The 23,604-nt window shown below is 42.6% G+C and overlaps 1 protein-coding gene across 2 annotated transcripts in view; it reads right to left on the bottom strand.

Moving 5' to 3' along the window:
• The window catches only part of slc4a3 (solute carrier family 4 member 3), a 47,785-nt gene that overhangs the window by 2,844 nt on the left and 21,337 nt on the right, over positions 1-23,604 (bottom strand). For both annotated transcript variants that reach the window (XM_079358474.1, XM_079358475.1), the window contains 16 exons: positions 20,922-21,067; positions 19,642-19,822; positions 19,245-19,380; positions 12,559-12,745; positions 11,675-11,780; positions 10,996-11,180; positions 10,045-10,264; positions 9,067-9,282; positions 8,832-8,980; positions 8,548-8,742; positions 8,204-8,395; positions 7,424-7,513; positions 7,176-7,342; positions 6,828-7,081; positions 5,340-5,509; positions 1,663-1,836 (listed from right to left, as the gene is read on the bottom strand). In XM_079358474.1, coding sequence (XP_079214600.1) covers positions 1,663-1,836; positions 5,340-5,509; positions 6,828-7,081; positions 7,176-7,342; positions 7,424-7,513; positions 8,204-8,395; positions 8,548-8,742; positions 8,832-8,980; positions 9,067-9,282; positions 10,045-10,264; positions 10,996-11,180; positions 11,675-11,780; positions 12,559-12,745; positions 19,245-19,380; positions 19,642-19,822; positions 20,922-21,067 — 2,768 coding nt within the window. The remainder of the gene's footprint in view (positions 1-1,662; positions 1,837-5,339; positions 5,510-6,827; positions 7,082-7,175; positions 7,343-7,423; positions 7,514-8,203; positions 8,396-8,547; positions 8,743-8,831; positions 8,981-9,066; positions 9,283-10,044; positions 10,265-10,995; positions 11,181-11,674; positions 11,781-12,558; positions 12,746-19,244; positions 19,381-19,641; positions 19,823-20,921; positions 21,068-23,604) is intronic.

Below are 23,604 nucleotides of genomic sequence, written 5' to 3'. Positions count from 1 at the left end.
TATGGGGGACAATGAGCTTCTGCCGCAAAAACATTTGACTTCGTCACGTCGGATCTTAATATCAGTCATTTTGCGCATCATACACGCACCCTCATGATGGAAAACACACAGAGAAATGCATATGATGTAGCTTTCAAGTTAAAGGCGATCGACCTGGCTGTCAAAGAAGCTAACAGAGCTGCTGCACGTTAAGATGACACTGACAGCGACAACAGAGACTGAGGAAGTGAGTAATGAAGTCATTCTGAGGCAGTGAATGGATGGACTTTTTCTTGTGAAATATATTACGGTCATCTTTTTCATCAGCCGTGTTACAGACACCGTCGGCTAGGCTTCGTATTGTAACGGTTCATGTTGTAAAGTCAGTAGTTGATAATGTGTTCATAATTCCGATTATGTGGAGAGTCAGTGAATGCACCAGCGAGAACGTGTTGAGTGGCTGTATGAGAGAACGCTGGGGGAGAGAGTTGGATTGTTACGGCAAGTTATGTGTTGCTCTCTGCTGTAAACGGCGTGGTCACGGCCGACAGTGATCGGGTTATTAAAAGTTATTATTTGAACGCTCTCGTCGTCCTTTTACGGACGCTACAGTATTTGCGGATGTTACCGGTAGCCTACGTCTGTGTAAATAGCTCTTGTTATAGCGTGGACACCTGCGGCTTATAATCAAGTGCGGCTTATATATGTACAAATACATTTATTTACTTATTTTTAGCCGGTGCGGCTTATATCCAGGTGCGCTCAATAGTACGGAATTTACGGTACATTTTTCACGACTGGTCTGCAGAGGTACATAGCTTTGCGTCCATTTTGAATCTCCAGCTGCTCTACACTACGGTTGTACTGACTGTGATACACTGGGTGTAGTTAACTTACTATTAATAAATACTTGATAAAATATCCTGATGGGACACACACATCATCATGTTTAGTGTCAATTCGTAACAAACGTTATAAGTCGTGATCCTTTACAAAAGAGCAGGTTAAAAACCTTACTCCTTCTTATATTATCTATAAAAGACACAACATTCTCCAACATGAGCACTAAGCAGATTTTAGAAAAGTTACAGTAGCAAAGAAAAAACACCTTGAAGAGGAAGAAACCTCGAGCAGAACCAGACTGGTAATGAACAGCCGTCTGCTGATAACTGAGTTGGGCTTGTAGAGCGGGAACGATTTGCAGGTAGGAAATGGTTGTGTAAAGCGACACTGGGTTCATGAGACCTTTGGATGAACACGCCATGAATGGTGGTCGGGGCAGAAGCAGGCTGTTTATCCTAGCTCCTGAATAAATTGACATTTTGGAATGGGAAGGTTTTAATGTCACAGTGCTGACATGTATGGGTTTGGGCGATCTAACCAGGAAAACAAGAAGCGCTGCCTCAGGATGGACTGTGAGGCTTTCTCTGGTTAAAACTCAGAGAAGAAAAGGAAAATATTTGCATATCCTGGGAACATATTTGGATGGGAAAGCTGTCCATGATCATAAGGGAGGAAATCATTTGTAGCATTTCTTTATGGATTGTTAGTGTTAGGCAGACACATGCCAACATCCATCTAATGTTAAATTTGCTGTAAAGTAAGCATCCTGAGGCGACGTGGGATCAGAGAGTTGTGGCAGAGATTCAAACATTCCTGGACAGTTCTTGCTTCCAAACCTACCGCCTGCAGCTCGCGCTCCTCGAAAATCCTGGAGAGGACGAGGCGACGCAGCGGCACCGTCATGATGAGGACGAAGGGGAACGCCAGCGACGCCTCGGTCGACTTCACTACCCAGAGGGCCACGATGCAAGCCAGCTGCGTGATGGTGAACATGTTCATGCGCCAAGTCTTCACCTGAGGAGACACAGTCACTGCCAGTTCATGAGAAGACAAATGATACACCCTGGAATAAAAAGACACATGGAAGAGAAAAAGTTTCCCTCCTGCAGGAAGGAAATCATCTGTGTTTTTGGCTCCATCTAGTGGACAAACTCTGTGTTGTAGGGTTCATTTGAAATATGCAGGAGAAATTCTCTAAATTGTTTCTGCTGTTTAAAGCATTATTCACATTTAACAAAATGTGTCTATAATGAGACATATGCACATTGATTTACATTCTAACACCATTAACAGGACATTTATGAATGCAATCAAACTGGTTTTGACTCGTGACTATTTTCTGCTCACTGCTCAGATGTGTGAACTTTCCTAATCTTCAATCTGACTCCTGAGGGAATGAAAACAATTGAATTGACTTATTGTCCTCATAGGGAAATTCTTTTTCACAGCAGCGCTTACTGTCTAAACAGACAAGTCCCACCACAGAACAAACAAACCCAGAACAGAGAATATAACACAGAGTAAGACAAGAGTGGAGTTCCCACTGTGGCCTTTCGTTCAGGGCCGTTATTACAGCAGGGATCAGGCAGCTGTATTGATTCTATTCACTCAAGTTACCACGTTCAAAACTAAAGCTGGTGATATTTTTCCACTCAGCTCATGTGTAAACTCAGAAAAGAACCGCAGGAAGTTGATGTTTAACACCCTCTGTCAGAGCAGCACAGGGGATCTGTGACTCAGTCGGTCGGCTCTGAACCGGAAGGTCCAACCCGAGCTCCTGCAGCTACACGTCAACGTGTCCTTGGACGAAACACTTAACTCTACATTACTCCCACTGCTGGGTGTGTACGATTGGATGAGTTAATGCTGATGGACACTTTACAAAGCCATCAGGGTGTGAATGTGGAGGTGTGCTTTAAGCTGTCTAGAAAAGTGCCAGACAAGATCACGTCCATTTACTTGATTGGTTTTTCCCTTGGCTCACTTTAGAAGAGAGTGATACACATTCCTGTTGAATTCGCTGCAGGCTTCCTGATGGTTACTTTGCAAAGGGAAGTGTACTGGATATGATCTTCTTCCTCTTATCCCGTAAGTTGTATTGTTTCTTTGTCATTGGTTACTTTATGTCAAAAAAAAAAGTTTTTCACTTTGCTTCTTAGATTTTAAAATACACCTCCATGTAAATGAGCTTCTCTCCGTCTCCAAGCTTGTATGTGATCAAATGACTGATTGCTGCTAATTAGTGGCTGACACACATCAGGTGTGCATATACTCACAGAGGGCTTTATCAGCCACTTCATCCTGTCAGTACGCTCATGACTTGACAGAGGCCTGACCGGCCCAAACCTTGTCTAACAAATCCTCTTTGTAACTGAAATAGTGTGCGGCCTTCTCTCCCCTTCCTATACTTGGTATATGACGTTTGTTACTATGGTAACTTCCTAGCTGACGTTTTATGACATCCTCCCATTCTTCTTCTTTTTCTTTGATTAAAAAACCCAAACAATGGGCATGTTTCCATATCGCGTGTGCTACTGTGTGGTAGTGTTGTAGTACTCAGAGACGGTCATGGTCTCGCCACAGATTTTTGAAGGTCTCGCTCTCGTCAGGATCAAAAACATTTTTACTCGACCTTGTCTCGGTCTCAGATTGGGCAGACTGCAGATTCTATATCAAGACCACCGCTGACAGGCTGTTTTGCCACGCCATCTGTGTGCCTCTTTCTGAAAGACCAAATCACTTAAATTCCTTCATAATTACATTTTATACTTTTACCTTAAAAGTATTATCTGTTGACGTGTGAGTCACGTCCTCCATGAAGCCCAGACATTGTGGACTTTCAGCAGGATAGAAAACACATGTCTTCTTTTTTTGACTGAACATCGATGGCCTTTCAAAGTTTCAGTATTTCATTAAAACTGTCCCTCTGCACACTGTATTATCTTCAAACAACAGACTCATCTTTAACGGTCCGTATAAACAACACAAACATCCCTTTTTGAACAGGCGTCCAATGGGAGTGATCCGGAAAGAACGGCTCAGTTCTTGAGCAGTGGAAAAATGTTTTCATCAGTTTATTTGAAGATGATGTGTCGAATCTTTTTTCAGTTCCCTCCTTGAGTTCCCATAGAAAGTGTTTTTTGGCTGAACTGTACGAGTCAAACGACAACAACAGAGAGAGGAACTTTTATAATCAAATCACTAACTGTGGATAAACCACATCATCTGTCTGACTTTACATCAAGTGAGGGATACGTTTTACACTGAGAAACAAAAACACTGGATTCAGTCTAAATAACTTACACTTCAAGCTCATCAACAACAGAACTCTTTGAGGAACGATGAACGCCAACAAAACCTGCCTCGGGGACTTTTTTTCTACGTCACACTTTAGTTTGGCAGTGATGTCGGGAGAAGTGCAAACCAGCCTTTCCATTTTTACATCTTGTTTATTAACGTACGCTAAGTTAGTGTTGTAGTACTCGGAATCAGTCAAGGCCTCCACACACGTCTCAGGACCACTTCCAGCAGCTGTGGATCAGTGGTAGAGTCATCGTCTCTCGAGGAGGAGGAGTGTTCAGCTTCTGGCGTGCAGCTGGTTCGATTCCCGGCTCCTGCCGCTACACGTCCGACATGTCCTTGGACAAGACGCCTAACCCTGAATTGCTCCTGCTAATTTGCTAGTGGAGTATCGATGTGTGTGAATGGGGTTAGTTACATACAGAGCAGCCTCTGGCTTCAGTGTGTGAATGTGTAGATGTGACCTGCCGAGTGAAAAGCACTTTGAGACTAGAAACGATCTCGACGAGCTCAAGTGCATTTACTGTTACTGAAGGTCTCGTCTCAGAATGGAAAGCTTTCTTACTGTTTCTCAGACTCCGGATTTTAAGTCAAGACTGATCCATAACCATCCCTGATTGGCTATTTTTCCAAGTCATTACTGTGCATTGTATTTTTAATTTTTATCCCCTAGTTTCAGCCACAACCTTCCTGCTGTTACAGTCTGAGTAGGTGACACGCCCCTAAATGTCTCGGATCTTGACTACAGCACTAGGCTACGTACCAAAACTATGTTGGGGTGCTGAAAGCTCAATCAGAGGCAGAAGTCCTCATCGCCGCGGCTGTGGGTTGACACCTCATACATACCTTAGCCAAACCTTATGAGGGCCAAATTAAGAAAAAGATATTCAGGTCATAATTCATGCTCAACATGGAGAAGTTTAGAAATCTCTCATCTTCTGTTCCAGTCGTCTGCCCTGCTTGTTTTTCCTCTGGCGGTAAAGACTTGACATCTGCTGCACGTAAATAGCATAAAAACTCGCGTCGCCGTAGAAACCTGAGGAATGATCTGTAATGTAGAAGACAGCCTGAAGAATTAGTTTGGTTGATCAAACCGAGCTCAAACCAAACGCTGCCTGAACTGAGCTGCCGTCACCGCTCTGATGGGTTTGGCTTTCCCATCTCACCACTAATAACAGAAGACCAGGGCACGTAAACATTCGCATTGCTTGCGTTACCTTAGTGACGTAGATGTGGTCGGGATGATGCTTGGCGGGCGTGACCATCAGCGTGATGCGTTCGTACAGCTGGATGCCGGTCAGAGAGGTGACCCCCATGTAGAGGAAAATCCCAAAGAGCACAGCCAGCGGGATGAGGCGGAGCACGTCTGTCATCACGATGGACATACCTGACGGATGGGATGTGGTTAACGATGAGGTTTTTTTGGATGACAACAGATATTCTTTTTCAGATGATACAAGAATGTACAATAATATACAAGTGTGGGGAGCATTATTCCTTCAAGATGTGAACAGCCCTCTTGATAAACAGCCTGTAATTGCTGTTTATTTGAAACCTATCCACTGTTCAGCTGCCTCGCTTGAAACACTACGCGAGCTAATCCAAAAGGTCTTACTCCTGATCCGAACAGCATTTCAATCAAATAAAAGCTCAACAATCACGATGAGTCATTACGGCTGTGTACCCAAACCGGATCAGGCTATACTTAAGGATGACTTTGGGAACCACCTTAATTGAAACAAGATATTCTGCTGGAAAAACAGCGCAGGCCAAAGGAGAAAAACAATGTGGAAATGTCAGACAGAGCTGCCTCACTTTGACTATTCTCATTTGGAAAATTAACCGTTGATGTTGGTTCATTTTGATGAGAATTCATAAACAGAATCTAAAATCTTTTTTTTGTACTTTTAGCAGATTGAAAGCCCAGACATGCCGAAGCAGGAGAGGCGCCGTGTTGTACCTTTGAACTCCTGTTTGCTTCAGACACAGTACGGCCTCTAATTCCAGCATTGTGATAATGTGGAGAAGTACAACGCACGAACAGATACATGATCTTCTTATCATATCTTTTTGTTTAGTCATGTACATTTTTCCGTTGAATCCATCCATCCATGATCTGTAACACCGGTCAGTCACAGGGCTGACATGTCGAGACAGACAACCAGCCACTCTTTCACACCTATGGCCAATTGGAGATTCACTGATTAACCTAACAAACGTGTGTTTGGACTGTGGGAGGAAGTCGGAATGCCCGGAGAGAACCCACGCTCACACGGGGAGAACATGCAAACTCCACAGACGCGGATTCGAACCCGGAACCTCCCTCGCTGTCAGGCGTCCAAATCACTGTGGTGTCTCTGTCTGATGACTCCTCCTGAACCTGTCAGTTAAATACTTATCATTTTGACCAATTAAAGATCTTTGTCGTTGCTAGCAATCCAATCAAATGCATCCCTGCGTTATGTCCCGCCTTCTGTCTTGTGATTGATTCTCTCCTATCCATCCTGTTTCAGTAGTGGAGGAAAGGAAGTAAAGAAGTATGTCATGACTCAGCAGTGAGACACTCTCAGAGTTATTTTATCTTTTATGTATCTATCTTCTGTACCAACCTGTAACCCAACAAAACCTTCTTTTTAAAAAAGTCTTAAACATAGACCTTTTCATTATCATGTGCAGATCAATTCCATTTCTCCTTGTTAGCTTACCAACAAGAACGGCCACTAAGAGACCGGTCAGCCTCTGCTCTTTCACCTCCTGGATCATGGGCTTCTCGCCTGGCGCCGTGGCTTTGCTCATGACGGTGAGGGCGTTGACATGAGTGACGGAGCGTACGGTGGCGGCGGTGAGCCATGGCAGGCCGAAGAGAGGACAGAAGGCCCCGAGGATGACGATGAGCAGGAGATCCAGGTGGAAGCCCGAGCCTTTAACCAGGCGGCGCTCCTTCTTACTCACTATGAGTCTGACACATTGGGACGAAACAGGTCACTTTGCGTAATTAGACAGGAACGAACCTCAGTGTTGCATCACCACTTCAGATAATCTTGTGTACGTACGAAGTGATCTGAGTCTCCATGAAAATGAGAATGAAGACAAGAAGTGCAGGTACAACAGAGGCGCCCATCATCCAGGTAGGAAACGGCTGCTTGTCCCCGAACGGACTGATGAACCAGCTGCGCTTGTCCGGGGAAGTGACGGAGAAGCCCGACGGCACATCGAGTTTCTAAAAGTAAAGAGAAGTAATGTGATCAAAGTCAAACATGGTCCCGATTCATTGAAGCTGTATATTTGAGACTAAAGTCACCTGAGTGTAAGTGTCTGTGATGGCATAATCCACCAGCACTGAGAATAAAATAGAGATGGGGATGCCGAAGTCGCCGATGATTCTCCTGGCCTGGAGGTTTGAAGAGAAAGTCGTACGTCAGCATGCTTCTTGTCACATTGTCTAGTGTCACTTGTGCCTTTGTATTCTTATTTGTAATGTGTCTTTCTCTGTTACCTGCCTCGGGACAACAGATGGAAACTAGCACTGAAACAACCTTTTAAACTTCCAAACTCTTTTTTTTACCGAGGGGGGGGGGGGCGGCGCTGGAGTCGATCCCAGCTGTCATTGGCTGAGATCGGCTGAGAGGCCCGGGAACACGCTGGACTGTCAATCACAGAGCTGACATGTAGAAACAGACGAGCAGCCACACTCACAATCGCACACATGGAGTACATGCAAACTCCACGCAGAGAGGCTCATGTCAGACGGGGATTCGAACCAGGGACCTCCTCACTGTGAGGTGACAGAGCTAACCACTGCAGCACCTTGCAGCCCTACAGTGAGAGGGCTCTGTTTAACTAGGGCTCCACTGTGAACAACGCAGGTTTCCAAATGATCAGAAAAGCAGTTGAAATCGTTTTGTACGAAAGAATACACATTAAACATGTTTGTGCAACATTAAGGATGCACTCCAGTTTGGGACAAAAATCGTCAACATCACTTGGGTCACATTGAAACTCAACAAAGTGCCTTCCAATGACCAGAAGAAGGATGTCATCCTAAATCCAGGTATTTAAAGTGACTTCGTAGGTGCGTTACCTTTCCGCCCAAGAAGCGACTGTTTCTGAATTTCCTGAGGAAGAAAGCGACAAAGAAAGTGCCCATCATGAGGACCAGAGACAGGAGAGCAGTGTTGGGCTGGTTGAAGACGGGGCCTTCGTAGTCCCTGAGCTCTGTGGCGGGGGTGGAGTCAGTGGGATATATGGCCATCAGTGGATGTTCATGGAACACCTGCAGACAAGCAGAACAGTTCACCCAGTGTTTACAAGCCGTACTGGCTTTTATGTCCATGTGACTCTAAGTATTACAAGTGCTTCTTGAATGTTATATGTTTCTGTGCTTTGGTTTCATAATGAATACACGACTTTGCCAACATGTGGTACCTTGAAGAGCTTAGAGAAAGTCTCATAGATGAAGATCAGGGAGATGAGGAAAGCAAAGATCTCCTGGGTGAAGGGTGAGATGAAGCGAACAAGGAAGCTTCCCTCTGCCGCCACGATCACCAGAACGATGAAGATGAGCCAGAAACCGATCCACACCCGCCCGGTCAGGTACTCAAAGTTGTGGGCCTGACAGAACTGAGAGAAAGAAGAAAAAAAAAGATGTGGCCACATGTTGCCCGAGTCATTGCTTACATGCTACAACGTCCATGATTTTAGAGGAGTACCTTATAGTAGGCTTCTTCAAACACCAGTAAAGGACCTGAGAAGCCGATGATGAGGAGGGGCTGACCAGCGAGCAGCGAGAAGATCACTCCGAGAGTGGCAGTGGACACGATAAGCTCCGTCACTCCCATCATCCCCTCTGTTTTCTCTCCTGCATGTCAGAACAGAACACGTTCAGAGCACAGGTTGGAGAATCACATGACCTGTAGACACCTTTGTCCTGTCGTGTCAGATTACCCAGCAGGCCTCCAAAGGTAATAGTTGGCGACAGGGCGGCAAAGTAGATGAAGATGACGGCGGCGAGGCACTGCATGTCCAGGGCATCTTTGAGGTCGCTGATGTACTGCGGGTAGCGACGGCGGATGTCGTGGATGAGGCCTCCGAATGGGATCCCTGAGCGCTTTAATGGGTCCACCTCCTGGTCCCCCTCCTCCTCCTCCTCTGGACTCACCTCTAACAGGTAGAGAAAGAAAACACCGTAATACTCCATATCCTGTTTCAAAGGCAACATGTCAGCCTCTAAACATGTACACAACCTGCTGCCATTTGAGAGAGACTTTAAACACCGCAGAGCGGCGGATTTTGAAGAGTGATTAAGGACAAACATACAAACTGATTTGCGATCTGATTTACTGCATTTCTTTGTCGTTGGTGTGTTTAAGGCTGAGTGACATTAGAAAAGGAGTAAGTGTCACTTCCTACTGTGTTATACTATTTCAGAAAATTTGTGAAAATGTAAATAAAACTTCTTAAAGATAAAAACACGGTCATGTTCAAGCTACTTTTGAATGGAAAAAAAAAAAAACACGGTTTCTTTGGGTTCCTGGCGCAGACCAAGTTTGGGAATTGGTCTTGCCACTGGTGATGCCACTTGCATCCTCAGCTCTGCCAGGGTGCCCTTGAGCAAAGAATCGATCACCTAACAACTCTGTGCAGCCCCCCCCCCTCACTCTGACCTCTTTGCATATCTCAACAGCACGGTATAAAAGGATTTCCCCCTCATGTGACGAATGAAGTGGGTCACAGTTCGAACTGTATCAACCTTAAACAGCTCAGTTTCTCACACTGCAAACACGAGAAATGGTCTAAACACAGTTTTAAAGCAGTCAGACTTCAGGGATCAATCCATGTTTTTAGAGCTAGCACTGTTGAAACGTAAGAAGTAATTGAATCCTTGGCTGGAAAACGGGGCTCTTTAAAGACCTAACAGACTACCTTTGTTGTTCAGTTCGATTCCAGCGGACGATTGTTGCTTCTTCAGTTCTCTTTCTTTCCTCTTGCGCAGCATCTGCTTCTGGAAGTCTGCCACCGTCTTCAGGAGGTCTTTGCCCTCCACGTCTGAGGGTGGAATGACGATGCTGCAGTCCAAGAACTCATTGATACCATTCAGGAGGTCCTGTCTGTCGTCAGCGAAATAGGCCACCTCGTGGAAACTCTACAACATGGAACAATTAAACATCATCAATAGAAGGTTAAAGCGAAGCTGTATGGAGATGCTCTGTCATTTATAACTGTGCATATATAAAGTCACAGTTGACAGACTGTGAGTTAGTGCCTTATTAGTGGATGGAAAGTACTGCTGTTGACTGAACTTCTCTGGTGATTTTTAAAGGTTGTGTAAACTGAATATGTAGCTCACCCCTGAAGATTTACTATTCTAAATACTTGATTAATCCTGGGAGAGGAAATTTAACTTTACACTAAGACGTGCTACACACACACATAGGCACACACAGGATCTTATGGACAGGTTTGGTGCAGTACTTAGGACAGAGGACAGCTCTCCAGGTACCAGACCAATTTCCATACTTGGTCCGCACTACAATTTCACTACAACACTACAAGCCAAGTCCCTACAGACTGGATTACTGCTGCCCCAGGTTAAGGAGTTCTGTTATCAGATTAATTTTCTGAGCTGATCACTTTTAGAGACCTTTTCAGTTTGAGGGAAATGACGAGGCTTACGTTTGTTGTTGATTCTTACTCCTCGTTGTCCCTGTTCCTTTTTTCTCGTCATGATTTCAGCTCGTTTTTCATCTTTTTATTTTTATTTTAAATGACGTAATTTTGAAATATAATAACATGTTTATGAGCAAATAAACTCAAAAGATAGTGTCAATGCCTTTCTTGAAGTGTAAGGTGACATCTGTGAGGCTTCACAGCTACCTTGTCAGACATGAGAGTGGAGAAGGATCGTCCGATCTCATGATAGTCCATGTTGGACTGGCTCGGACCAAGCAGGACGAACAGAAAGCGAACAGGGACGGGAACCTCCAGGACTGACTCCAGAAGGACGGCCTCGTTCAGCCTGACGAAGGCCATGGCTGGCTGCTCCAGAAACTCCACACAGCCTGAGAAGGAAACCAAGAAGCACCACAACAGGTTCACAGAATGGAGAACGTTCACTTCCTAGAATGCTGGCTGATTTGTTTTTGTTGACAAAATATTTGAAGACGATTCAGCTGATTGTTCCTCCAATACTGATAATTCTAAATATTTCCACAGACATGTTTTATTTAATCATGTCATTAACTTTCAAGGCTCAATGAAGACAGCCTGTTGGCTTAGAGTGAAACGTTTCATATCCTTAAAGCTACAATATGGAACAACTTTAAACGGGGGGAAAAGTATCTCTCCATGTCCACAGATCGACAACAGTTGTGACGATGTCATGACATTTTAGTTTTATACTGTCATGAAATATTCTTTTATTTTGCATTCGAGGCAAAGTCCAAAGTAACATTTACTACAAACAGATTTATCCCCTGGACATGTCTAAAAAAAGAATAAAATAAAAGGCATATTCCTCCGATTAATGAACTTTGTCAAAACTAACAGAGCTTACCAGCTAAAACAATGACAGCTTCAGCATCTTTGGGAATCTTGGCGAGCAGTTTCATGGATCTGGCTGCGGCCGGATGGCTCTCAGGAGGCAGAGGGTGGAGCGATTTCTTGGAAAAAGCAACCGAAGCAGGATTATCCCCATTATTGTTCCGACCAACGTGATGTGACACCATTATATAGCATGGGAGCAATAATGTGAAAAGAGCAATATATGTTCAAACAATAATAATCTAATGGCCCGAAACAATTCTTTTTAAGTAAGTGCATGACTGCTTCTTTATGTCTGAACAGAATTATTTTCATAGGCTGTTTTAAATTTGCCAACATTTGAAGCTGTGGGGAACATTAAGATTTCACAGTTAATGCATCAAGAAGCTTTAACTAGGAGCACCTGTAAGCTGACTAAGAACATAATTCAACACATGTGGCGCAGAGAGGCTTACTTTCTTTGACTTCAAGAACTACCTACACGACTTCTGACCTCATGGAGGGGGTTTCAAAGAACAATGTGAGAGCCACAGGCCTCACATCAGGACTCCAGTGTAATCATGCTTAAATCTCTGCTTACTGCTGATTCTTAGAACTTAATTCAAACCATAAAGTCGAACGAGACACCTCCAGATCGCTTTTATCTCTGTCCACGTAGATAGCTGAGTTCAATTATCCTTGTGGATTCTTGTCAAAACTCGTTACTCTGGCTTTTGGCGAATCGTATGCACTGCGCTGTCTGCCTGCACTGGCTCTACTGTGTCACAATTTATCACCCTCCAGCTCTCAAAACTCTCAGATCTCCACTTCCAGGACGTGAAGAATAAAGGACGTGTGAAGGATGAGAAATGCCGCAGAGTGAAGGTGAAAAGAATGCCAGATTGAACGGAATCTTACAAACAGGCTGACAAACACGTCTTGTTTCGGGTCGTATACGGGCCCTTTGCCGTCCTGGTGCTCGTCGTGGTCCTCTGTCACCAGCGGCAGGCTGGTGTCCTGGACGTGGTTGTGATTGTAGCTGCCATGACCGAGGCTGCTGGTTGAGTGGTGGCGGTGAAAGCGATGCTTCAGATCACTCGGGTGGCTGTGGGAGAAGTAGAGAAAGACACAAGTGCAATTCATACGAGCAGCTTTTTGAGGCCATCTCTGGACACGGCGCAACAACATGCTACGACGCTGAGAGGGACCGCGTTGGCATTTCAAGGTGAAGCTGAGGATCATGGGAATCACAAACAAAATAAAGATCATCAAATGCTACATATCTGTAGCATTTATAATTGATAAAATATTGAACTCCAATCAAATCTGTTAGTAACTAAACAATCAAACACATGTAGCGCAGTACGAGCAATCAGAGGAATAATAAAGTTAGGATAGGATTAAATAGTGCCTCTATAATTGAATAATAAACAAACGCAAAACTATAATGTATTTTATCTTCAACACACATCAACATATTCTCAATAGAATATGTTTGATAAAGTCTTCCTGAGATATATTCTATTTATTCGCCTTTTTTACATGCATCCTGTTTTCTGCTGAACTCCACCCTGGACGTCTGGTACCGTTTGACTCGAGGTTTGGGCTTCTTTTGCAGGATATATGTTCTCCTCAGGAGAGTGGATTTTGTGTGTCGTGTAAACGATCAATGTTTGGGTTGGATTTTTTTGGGCGTAAAAAAAAAATGAAGTGTGACTGCTCAAACCTTCAACGTGTTCTTACGAGAGACACCACAGCATTGAGAATCACACCCTCGACTTGTTGCTGAAACACAATAATTTCCCAGCTTGGAATCAACAAAATACATCCATCTAGCCGTCATTGGTTTCTCCATAGAATCAAATGGCAGTAGACTAGCTAATCACATCACAGTACAGTGGGGACTATCGGTGCTAACTCATCGCCGGTGGAAGGCGGGATCATTACGACCCTGTTACGCCTCACGTGCAATATGTAACACACGAAGGCTGAACTGTGGGGAAAAAAATCTGCTCTCCTCCTTATCTGTCATGGGAGGTAAAACAAAACAACAAAACAAAAACAAAAGGGCAGGACGTCATGTGTGCGTGTCTTGAGTGTGTATGTGGCGCTCCTGCTGTGTGCTATCAGACGCTGTGAGGGAACTTGAAAACGCACAGGCACCAATGTCACGCCATGACGGATGCTTGATGGAGTGGCAGTAAGAACTCTGTTACGTGTAAAGAGTTTTAAAAGAACTCTCATAGACAACATAGTGCCACTCTCTGCCTTCAGGAATAACTGGTTAGTTGGCTTAGTTGCCATGGAGATCAGCTGCTGTACTATTTCCTCTTTTTTAGAAGCCTCAAGAGGAATGCAGCCTCATCAGTAAAGACAGAAAAAGTTGGGATGCTAAAGTCCTATCACATAAAGGCAAAGTCCAAAATCACATTTACAAAAAAAAGATAAAGTTATTATCATAAATCATTTGAATTGACGTGGCTGCAGGAAGTCTGGACTACAGTGCTGTTGACTAGCACAGCTGTGCGTCCTGTTCTTGTAATCTACCTCCCATTAATTCGACATGTTTCGGAGCTTTACCTCATGAACTTGTAATGCAAGTCATACATTTAGGAAAGTCATCAGCAAAATGCCTCTTAAATTAATCCACTTTTCAAAACAAGCTCATTATAAAGCACTTATGACAAAGCCTGAGTGGAAGCGGTAATTTTTCCTAATGGGACATTTGCATTAGAGCAGCAATAAAACAGTCAGACACTAATCTGTGAAGGCTTATTATCTCTACTTTATGCATGTGACTTTAAGAGTAAGTACATTTCCACTCCAAGAGTATTTATTATGTCACACTCGCCAAGTTTTTTTTCCTGTTTAACACTGCTTTATTCCTCTTCAGCCCAATGGTGACATCACCTCCCTCATTAGGCCCACATGGTCCAATAAGACGGCGCCCCAAATTGGACGTGACAGTGGTCGAGACAAAAGAACGAGGTGTGACTCTGAAATGAATTGTGTTCAGGATGTTTCCAAAGGATCTTTAAAGTGTTCCGAGTAAGCGATGAGCTAAATTTGAGCGTCGCCTCAGTGTGTTTCTTTCCACGTCGTAAATCGGATATCTCACACTGGTGATGACTCCGATGATGACTGAGAGAGGTTTTTTCCCCCCCTTTGGAAGCAGCCAGTGACATGCTGGGAATTTTATGTGAAAAGGCTGTTAGAGCTGGTACAAAGTCATAAAGGCCTTCTGCTACAAATTTGTGATGGCTGGATTATTTTATGCTCATCTGTCGTGTCACTTTGAGTGTGCAGAATCCATCCCAATTCAATCCATGCATGTTAGTGACACTGCAAAGTTTGTATGTGATATGTAATGTACTTTTCAAGCATCATCACACCAAATATTATCCATGCATTTGTTTATTACTGTCTCTGATCGAGCTGTACCATTCTGGCCTAACAGAAGGGGAGCCAGGCAGAGACTGCTGCATCAGCAGCACAGGAGAGCTGAACACAGAGACATGAGCATACAATGAATTCTTCTCAGAATGAAACTTCTGCATGTGTGAGTGAACATTTATTGTTGACAAAAGCCTCTGTCAACACAGTTTTACCCCAGGGTTGTTTTGATCAAATGAAATTATAAACATTTTAAGCCAAGATGAACGGAGAGGCCCAGAAGTGTTCAGGCTCAAAAAAGAAAAAATCAGAACAAATGTTTGTTGACTGTGGCAACTTTATCCTTCAGAGGAATGTGGCTGAGACAATCTAAAGCTCCTGAACTCAGCTCAATAAGCACATCTGTAATCAATAAGTGTGTTTAAACATAATGTAACCCAGTGACACAAACACTAACTCTCCACTCAAAGAAAAAAAAACATGAGCTGTCTGAGCAGCCTGCACCAACATCCACACCTGGACCAAAAGGTAAGCCACTCTGGACTCAGCCAACACCTTGAGTTCTGAATAGATTAGTCAAATGTTTCCATTTTGGAAATAGATTTTCATTGCTGTATAAAGTGTTTGTGACATTAAACACAGCACACTGGTCCTTCCCCAGCTGAATGGGCTTTAAGTGGTCATTTATTTTTTGTTGATGTCATTGGCATGTTTGAGGTTTGAGGTAGACAATTTCTACAACTGAGATAAATGAATCAAATTATGATGAAAAAAAATAATGCCGATTTAAGGAGGAAAAAACAGTAGTTTATGTTTATGTTTATTTCAGTTTATTGTGATGTGAGAGGAGTAAACTGGTGAAATACAAGTTTTGTCTTCCTGAACTTTGAATCTGAGATGTGCTGCCTTTATCTGTTTGGACCTTACGATTAGCTCTCACTCAATACACTCTTAAAAATCCTTATTGGTGAAACGCCACTTTCCCCTCCAGCTGAGTTATCAGATTAAGTCTTGGTCAAAAGAGAATTGTGAATAACTGTCTGAGCCTCATCGAATTCTGTTACTCGCTAACCCAATAACAAGAGGTGTGACATTGGATAGCATTAGCCAACCACTGGGTGGGGAGGGTGGGTCTTTCCAGTCTTTGCTGCATGAATTTAATTTTTTGACCATCTTGAACTTCCATTATGTTAATTATGTTGCTTTTTTAAAAGATTATAAACCAAGTCAGACGACTTCAACTACGTGACTTTAAATGTCTTCCCAATCCCTTTCACAGTAATGTTGAATAAAACATGCTGGAGAATGAGTGAGCATGGTAACAACATCTGCATCTGGCAGGCATGACTTATCTTTCCTCTTGGTAATTCAACTTGACAGTCGACATTTAGTTGACCGTTTTTTTCCTTATATAACTCTGACAGATCTATAACACACTACATGGAGCACATTATTCCATTGGCTGTGTGGGTTAGGTCAGTTTAGCTGGCATGTCAATGCAGCTGCCAATCAATAAGAGGGGACCGGCGTAGAGGATGCCATGTCACATGTTTTACATCCACATGCTTCATTTGATTTCGAAAGTAGCAGTGTGCAGGATCTGATGTAACCATGCCTACGAGGTTTTGTGAGACTTTAAATGGTTGAATGTTCTGTCGTAAACAAGTGCTTGATGTAAGATCCAGACACCTGAGCTAGTAGTGGTATCCAGTGAGAACTATCCACTTTCCTGGTTCACCGACAGTGCATTGAATTATTCGACTTGACTGACTGGAATGAACCTGTTCACGCTTAAACCTTAAAGCAGAATACAGCAGTAGCTCAGTCTGTAGGGACTTGGGTTGGGAACCAGAGTGTTGCCAGTTTAAGTTTTGATGTGGACCAAGTCTAGGAATTGGTCTGGTAGCTGGATAGGTGCCACTTCACTTCTTGAGCACTGATGAGGTGAGTAAGGTACTGAACCTCCAACTGCCCGGGCGTATTTTCATGCGCCCTCACTTAGTGCATGTCAATAAGCTCCTGTCTGTGCATGAGTGTGTGGCTTGTTCCAGTCACAAAGTGTGAATGTAATTTCCCCTCATGCGGTTAATAAAGGATATCTTCAGAGAGGATCTCATTCTTCTTCTGTAGTTATTAGAATCGGACCGAAACAGTCGCTGATATGTGCATAAAAGAAAAAGCTGACAGAAAAAAATGGACCTGACAAGCAAGTTTTACAAAGATAGACATCAAACTGACCAGGTGGTTTACACAATTGCTCATCAACAAACTTTAATTCAAAAGGTGTAGGATTTAGGACCCAGTACAGCTTTAACACGGTCTTGCCATCTGAATCTTAGTCAACCCCGGGGAAGTACACCCCATGAAGAGCCAAGTGTTGTTAAATGTCACAATACGGAAATTCCCCTCTCAGTTCTCCAGAGTTTGCCGTTTGTAACAGACTCAACAGCAGAACAATGATTCACGTGGAGGAAGAGGAGAGATGTGCTTTTTGTTCTTCAACCTTCCATACCTGAAATGTATGTGCATAATGTAAACAAAGCTGCATCCCCGACACAATACACTGACTGGTTTTTGAATGCATGAAACAGAAACAAGCTGAATTAAAGGTAAAGATGTTTTCAGAAGACATGTCTCTAACGTTGGTATTAAATGGGATTGGGATTTTTTGTGGATTAATCAAGATCTGCTCACATGGTTACAATCCCACAGACCGAAACCACAAGGAGTTCCTTCGCAGACTTCCACCAAACATATAATTTAAGAATAAAGTCCTGGAAATCAACCTTGGCACGCACAAAACCGATGAAAAAGCTTCTCCCACGGGCGGCTGCAGGATAGAATAGTTTGCATAATCTAATTTAAAGTACTTTAATGGCAGATAAAATTGCCAGTATAAGCAATGAATCAAATGAATCACAGCAGCTCTGTCAGAAACAGGATCAGTTAAGCATCTTTGGTAGAATCATTTTACATGAATGTACCCCTTTTGGGGTGACTCATCAATACAGTCCAGACCTATGCAGCACTTCTTAAAGGACACAAATTCAGCAAAATACACTTTCCCATGTTTCTCTAACACTAGCATGTGTCCCGAGTCCATCTACAAACCCTCTAATGATGAGAAAAGTTCATCTTCTCTGTGCTATGCCTGCTCCACTTTCCAGAAAATGTGTGCTCAAACAGGCTGTTTGAAAATTTCCCTTCATGACATCACAAAGGGCAGTAGCCCCTCCCCCAGGTGGGTGACACTCCCACAGCTAGGTTTTTGTTCTGCCCTCTTAGTCTACCTTCTCACCGTAAACAATAGGACATAGAGCAGGAAAGCCTGAGCCACCCGAGCCCTTCCATAGAGGGGTGTGGTTAAACACAACTCATTTACATATTTAAAGCTACAGACACAGAAACAGCCTGTTCAGAGCAGGGCTGAAATTGAGGGGTTTATAGGCATGATCAAATACAGGATCAGTTTGGATTTAGAACAATAAATTTCACATATGTTTTAAGTAGATCTGAGACTTATTTAAACTGGTTGGACAGGAGGAGAATGTGTGACGTTAAAATAATTTGCTACTGGACTTGAATCATAAGAGAGGTTAGCTCATTTGTTGGTCTGTTTTGCTTTCCTTTATGATGAACACGGAGTAAATGTGTGTCAATGTTTTTGTCCAAAATTGACATATGAGGCCTTTAATTCTCCACACTGTTTGCTTAGAGCAGTGGTGTCCAAACTTTTTTTCTTGCGGGCCAAAATTGTCGCCTTAGAATCGCTCACGGGCCACAGGGTTTTTTTGTTTGTTTGTTTTTTAAATATTTGAAGGAACTTTTTGTACTTTGACCTCTTCAAAAAATAATGTAAATACACAATAACTAATTGCAGTGGGAAACTGTTGTGTTCTAATTTTTTGGAAAGAATAGTCAGGCTTTTATAGGTCTCCCACTCTAACATGAAAAAGAAAAAAAGAACGAAATATGCCATCTGATGAGGCCTGGGGCCAAAATCTTCTGATTCTTCTATTTGAAGTCAAGGGCCACAAAAAATCCACTCGAGGGCCACAAATGGCCCCCGGGCCGCACTTTGGACACCCCTGGCTTAGAGGCATAACTCGATAACTTTGCTCAAAAAAATGGATGATAAAAATGCTCTCTGTGAGGTGGGTACATCAAATTTGATTTTAGAATATGAAAGTGATAGTTAGCCAGGTCCTAACCTGTGTTTGAGAAGCAGCGCCCGGAGAACACTCGGTCTGTCCTCAGCTCTGATCTGATCAGAGATAATCATCGTCTCCACAACCAGATGGGCGATGCCCGGCAGGGAGTTCTGCTCAAGGTCAAGAAGGATGGCACCTAATGAAAGAAGACAATACGACAAAGGGCTAAACTCATTGCTCATACCAGATACAATCAGGAAGAGGAAGATTTAAATCTAGACAGTTTTAATGTTTGAGAAATTCAGACAAAAACACACTGGGTTGTTAGTTTACAATGTCTGTTTGATGTCATGTTTATTAATGTAGATTATCTTTTAGCTTCATGTGGAAATAGTAGAGGTAACAATGGTGTTGTGAGTTATTTTGTATCCCTTGCATGTATTCTGGAGCTTTTTACCATGAGTGATGGTGCGCCGAAGCTCCAGCAAGCTGCGAAAAGAGAGTGAGGCCACATGAGGTTTTCCCCAGCGGTCCGTCTCCTCCTCCACATCCTCTTCAAACTTGATCCAGCGAGCACGTTCCTTCCAACGCATTTCATGGTCCTTCTCCACAATCAGCTCGTTCAGCTCAACAAATAGCTGAGGATAGAGTAGAACAGGGTAGTTCGAACATACAGCTTGTCAAAATAAAATGGGAAAACTTCATGTATCCATTGTTTAAAAACAAGCAGAACACAATCTGATGGCGAACCGAGTTCAAAGGTAGCTAATCCAATGACACAGTCCACACATGTTTATGGGGACTGACTTAACTAAGTGGTTTGGATCCAGTTTAAAGTGCTTTAGCGAATGGTCTGGAGAGACATTTGTCGACTCTCTTGTTTTTATTTTCTTCAGACAGATAGTAGGATAGAAGAAAGGCTAAAGGTCGTTTTTTTTAATCTAAAAACTATTGATATCTCTGTTCAGTGCCTCCCAAGCACCAAAATGGATGATGAAGTTAACAAACAGAAAGTTATCAAGGATGCTGATGAAGACCAAAGTACTTCCCTCAAAGTTGACCATAGATACCTGTTTTAAAACTCTCATTAAGTGTTATAATGCAGGGTGGCCACATTAAACATGAGCAAGAGAGATAAACATACGTTGGAGTAATCCCCAGATAAGTAGAGGGCCCTATACAGCTTGTTCTGCAAATCACACATTATATCCCGGATATGAAACTAAGAATTTCAAGAAACGGCTTTAAGCTTCTATCTAAGCGGTTGAAACCTGTTACAAAGGCTCTCTTCTACCAGCACTGCACAGCTGCCATCTCCTGGTAGCCCTGCAGTGTCCAGAAGAGCTGGCCAATCAGAAGAAAGTGGGCACAAGGGGAGGGGGGCAGGGACAGCAGCTGAACAAACCTTTTCAGGCAGAGGCTGAAATAAGGCTTTTTACAGATGCCAGTAGAAATAAATAAGGAGTTTTGTTTAATCTGGAAATCATGCAATTATACTCTGTAGCTTCAACAGACTGAAAGGTGGAGATGAGGAGAATATGAGATCTTTAATGTCAATGTCTCCCCAACATGTAAACCGATAATGATTTGCCCATAACACTGCTTTAAAGATAATAAAATATCTTATAAACTACAGAAAATGTGTGTTGTTACTGTATGTTGTCAGCTTAGTGACGGTTTTTAGCTATCTAAATGTTTTTTCATTATGTTTTGGGGGAAAGAAAGTGTACAGCAAACCTCATGAGTCTTCTTATCTGCTGCTCTCTTCTTCCTTTTTAAGCTGCAAAGTGGTGTGGAACTGTTGCTGCTCCGGTTCATCTGACACCGGGACGACTTCTTCACCAGGTGGCGTCTCAACCCGGGGTTGTCCTCAAATCTGTGACCTGAAAAGCAAAATGTATTTCAAGTCCAATTCAAAAGGTCAAAAGATGCTGGGTCAGTGTGACCGAAACTCAATTAAAAAAAAAATCTTTTTAGGACAGAAAACCAGATAATAAACGTGCTTTCTGACTCAGGAAATGTGCTCCGTGCTGGAAAATCAAGAATCTAATTTCCAGCTGACAGAGGAATATTCACTAACTGAAGGTGAAAGCTCCTTGGGTGAGTGAGAGTCTGCTGTATGTTCGCCATGGGAAACTGTTACAGAAGAGCCGTTTTTTTTTCGTAGACATTTGTCAGTTCAAAAATAGTGATTTCATTTGCAATTTCCTTTTCCACAAATCATAATTTATTGAGTTTAGCGCAACAAGGAGGTCTCTAAATTAGAGAAAGTATCTTGCCATGTGTACTGTTTAACTGTGGGTAGCTCAGGAAGTTGTTTGATTTAGATAAATTAACTCGGAAACGAGAAAAGGTTAACCACCTGTGTGGAAATGTGTTTTAGGGGTGGCAATTTCATATGGTTTCATATGATTTGAGGAAACGGTAATAATTTAGTCAAATTGTTGCAAACCATTTCGAGGGCCGGTGTGTTTTCATTCAAAGTTGGTCAATTGGAAAATTTAGGCAATATGTTGTAACTCAGGAAGCATTGCAGGGCAGTAGAAGTCACAGTATGTAAAAGGTTACGTGAGGTTAAGTTGTAATATTGGGTTGGTAACTGTAAACTATCTGTTGGCAGGTTTTGAAACTGACATTTCACTGTGAACTGAAAGAACTGCTCTTGACCCATCTGAGCAGCCGAACACTGAATTAATTTTCTGACTAAATAAACACTGTCTTTTTTAATCTTCTACATGAGCGGCCGGGCCTACATGAGGTGACAGAGTGACTAAGTGTGTGTGTGTGTGTGTGTAATAACTGCAGAAAGTGTTCCGTCCTGCTGCGTCATGCCTTCCTCAGGGAAACAGAGAGAAATGGAAATCGAGATGAAGTTATGCTGTGTTTCAGTTTTCAGACTCTCCCGAGGGGAAAGCTCTTAAGACTGTCCTTTGGTGAACTGCTCCAGCTGATCTGATGAGCACATTTTTCTCGCCACAGGGAAAGGGCATGAACTAGGTAAATAAAATGTAGTTGAAAGGGACTCGATTGTACTGACTTTTCTCCCATTGAAGTGTTGTTTGACCTTTGGATCATATATTCCTACTCTGGGGCATAAAAGCCCCATAACAAGTCTAAAAAATATATAATTTGATCTGCAGCTCAAAGTTTCCAGGCATTAATTGGGACATTGATGGAATGTTAATTATTTCTGGACAGTAAACCAGACAGCAAATCCTTTTGCTTCACTGTGATGGGACCTAATTGGGCAATTTGATAGTTAAACTGGGTCAATGACAAGCCACCTTTTTTCTTTAGAATAATTATACTCTAGTTCAACTAAACAATCCCTGTGTAACCAACCATCCCATTTTAATAACACTGATTTATGTGGATTTCAGAAGTTAAATATATCCCAACAATGACCTCCCCTGTAAAAAAATCCCTCCATAATTAAAATCCCACAAGGAAATGTGTCTGCCAGTGCCAGGTATCATGTTGTCCACAAATTGTGTTCCTATTGGCTCTTTTTCAGAGTTGTATCCAATCATAGTACATGTCTCATTTGCTAATTAAATCTAAGAAGACAACAAAAGTTTTTGTTTCTGCAATACTAACCTTAGTAGCTTCTCTGTAATACAAATAATCATTTGTATTGTTTTACTTGTAATGTGTACCAAATGAAAGGGAATCTGGCAACTTAAAAAGAGATGTATACACCAAGTAAAGACCTGTGAGTTACACCTAAGTTTAAAGGGAAATGCATGACAGAAATGGCAATATATATTAGATTTGAATTTTATGTTAAATATCTCCTAACTATTTGCATTTCAAACAGCATACAAAACACAAGTATCAATGTTAATCGTAATAACACTAAAGCTCTTGAAAAACCACCGTAAATTCATTTTTGTCTATGTGAATCTGTCTCCAAATGTTTATTTCCTAGTAAGTCGTTTGTACGATTCAAATTGTGTCACCTCCTTTAAACAGGCTAATGCCTATTTTCTGCTTGTGTACTAACTGACCTGATCCAAAATAGTTAACTTTCACAATAACTGCTTTCAGCTCTGGTCAACAGAGTTGCATCCCAACTGGCCTTCAATTTGGCCCTAACCCTTTTATGCTCTTGGGAGAGTTGGTTGTCCCGTCTTTTTTCGAGTTCGAGGGTTGAGCCAGCAGGGGATCTGATATGGCAGGGGAGAAACAGTTTTATTATTAAAAGCTCTGAGCAAGTTAAAGACAGGGTGACACAAGTTCATTGCATCACTCAAATTAAACCAACTTATGATCCAAGTTAAAGAAGTGGAATCACTTGAAGTAACCCTTCTACTCTCTGTACGCTAAAGTTCTGGGCCCCATGCCTTTATCAATGACACCTTAAAGAACAATGTCTTACTTCCATTATTGTCACTTGCCAAAAAATTGAAAATAAAGATCC

The sequence above is a fragment of the Symphodus melops genome (genome assembly GCF_947650265.1).
Source record: "Symphodus melops genome assembly, chromosome: 12".
NCBI lineage: Eukaryota > Metazoa > Chordata > Actinopteri > Labriformes > Labridae > Symphodus > Symphodus melops.
This window is presented reverse-complemented; position numbering and strand designations above follow the sequence as displayed.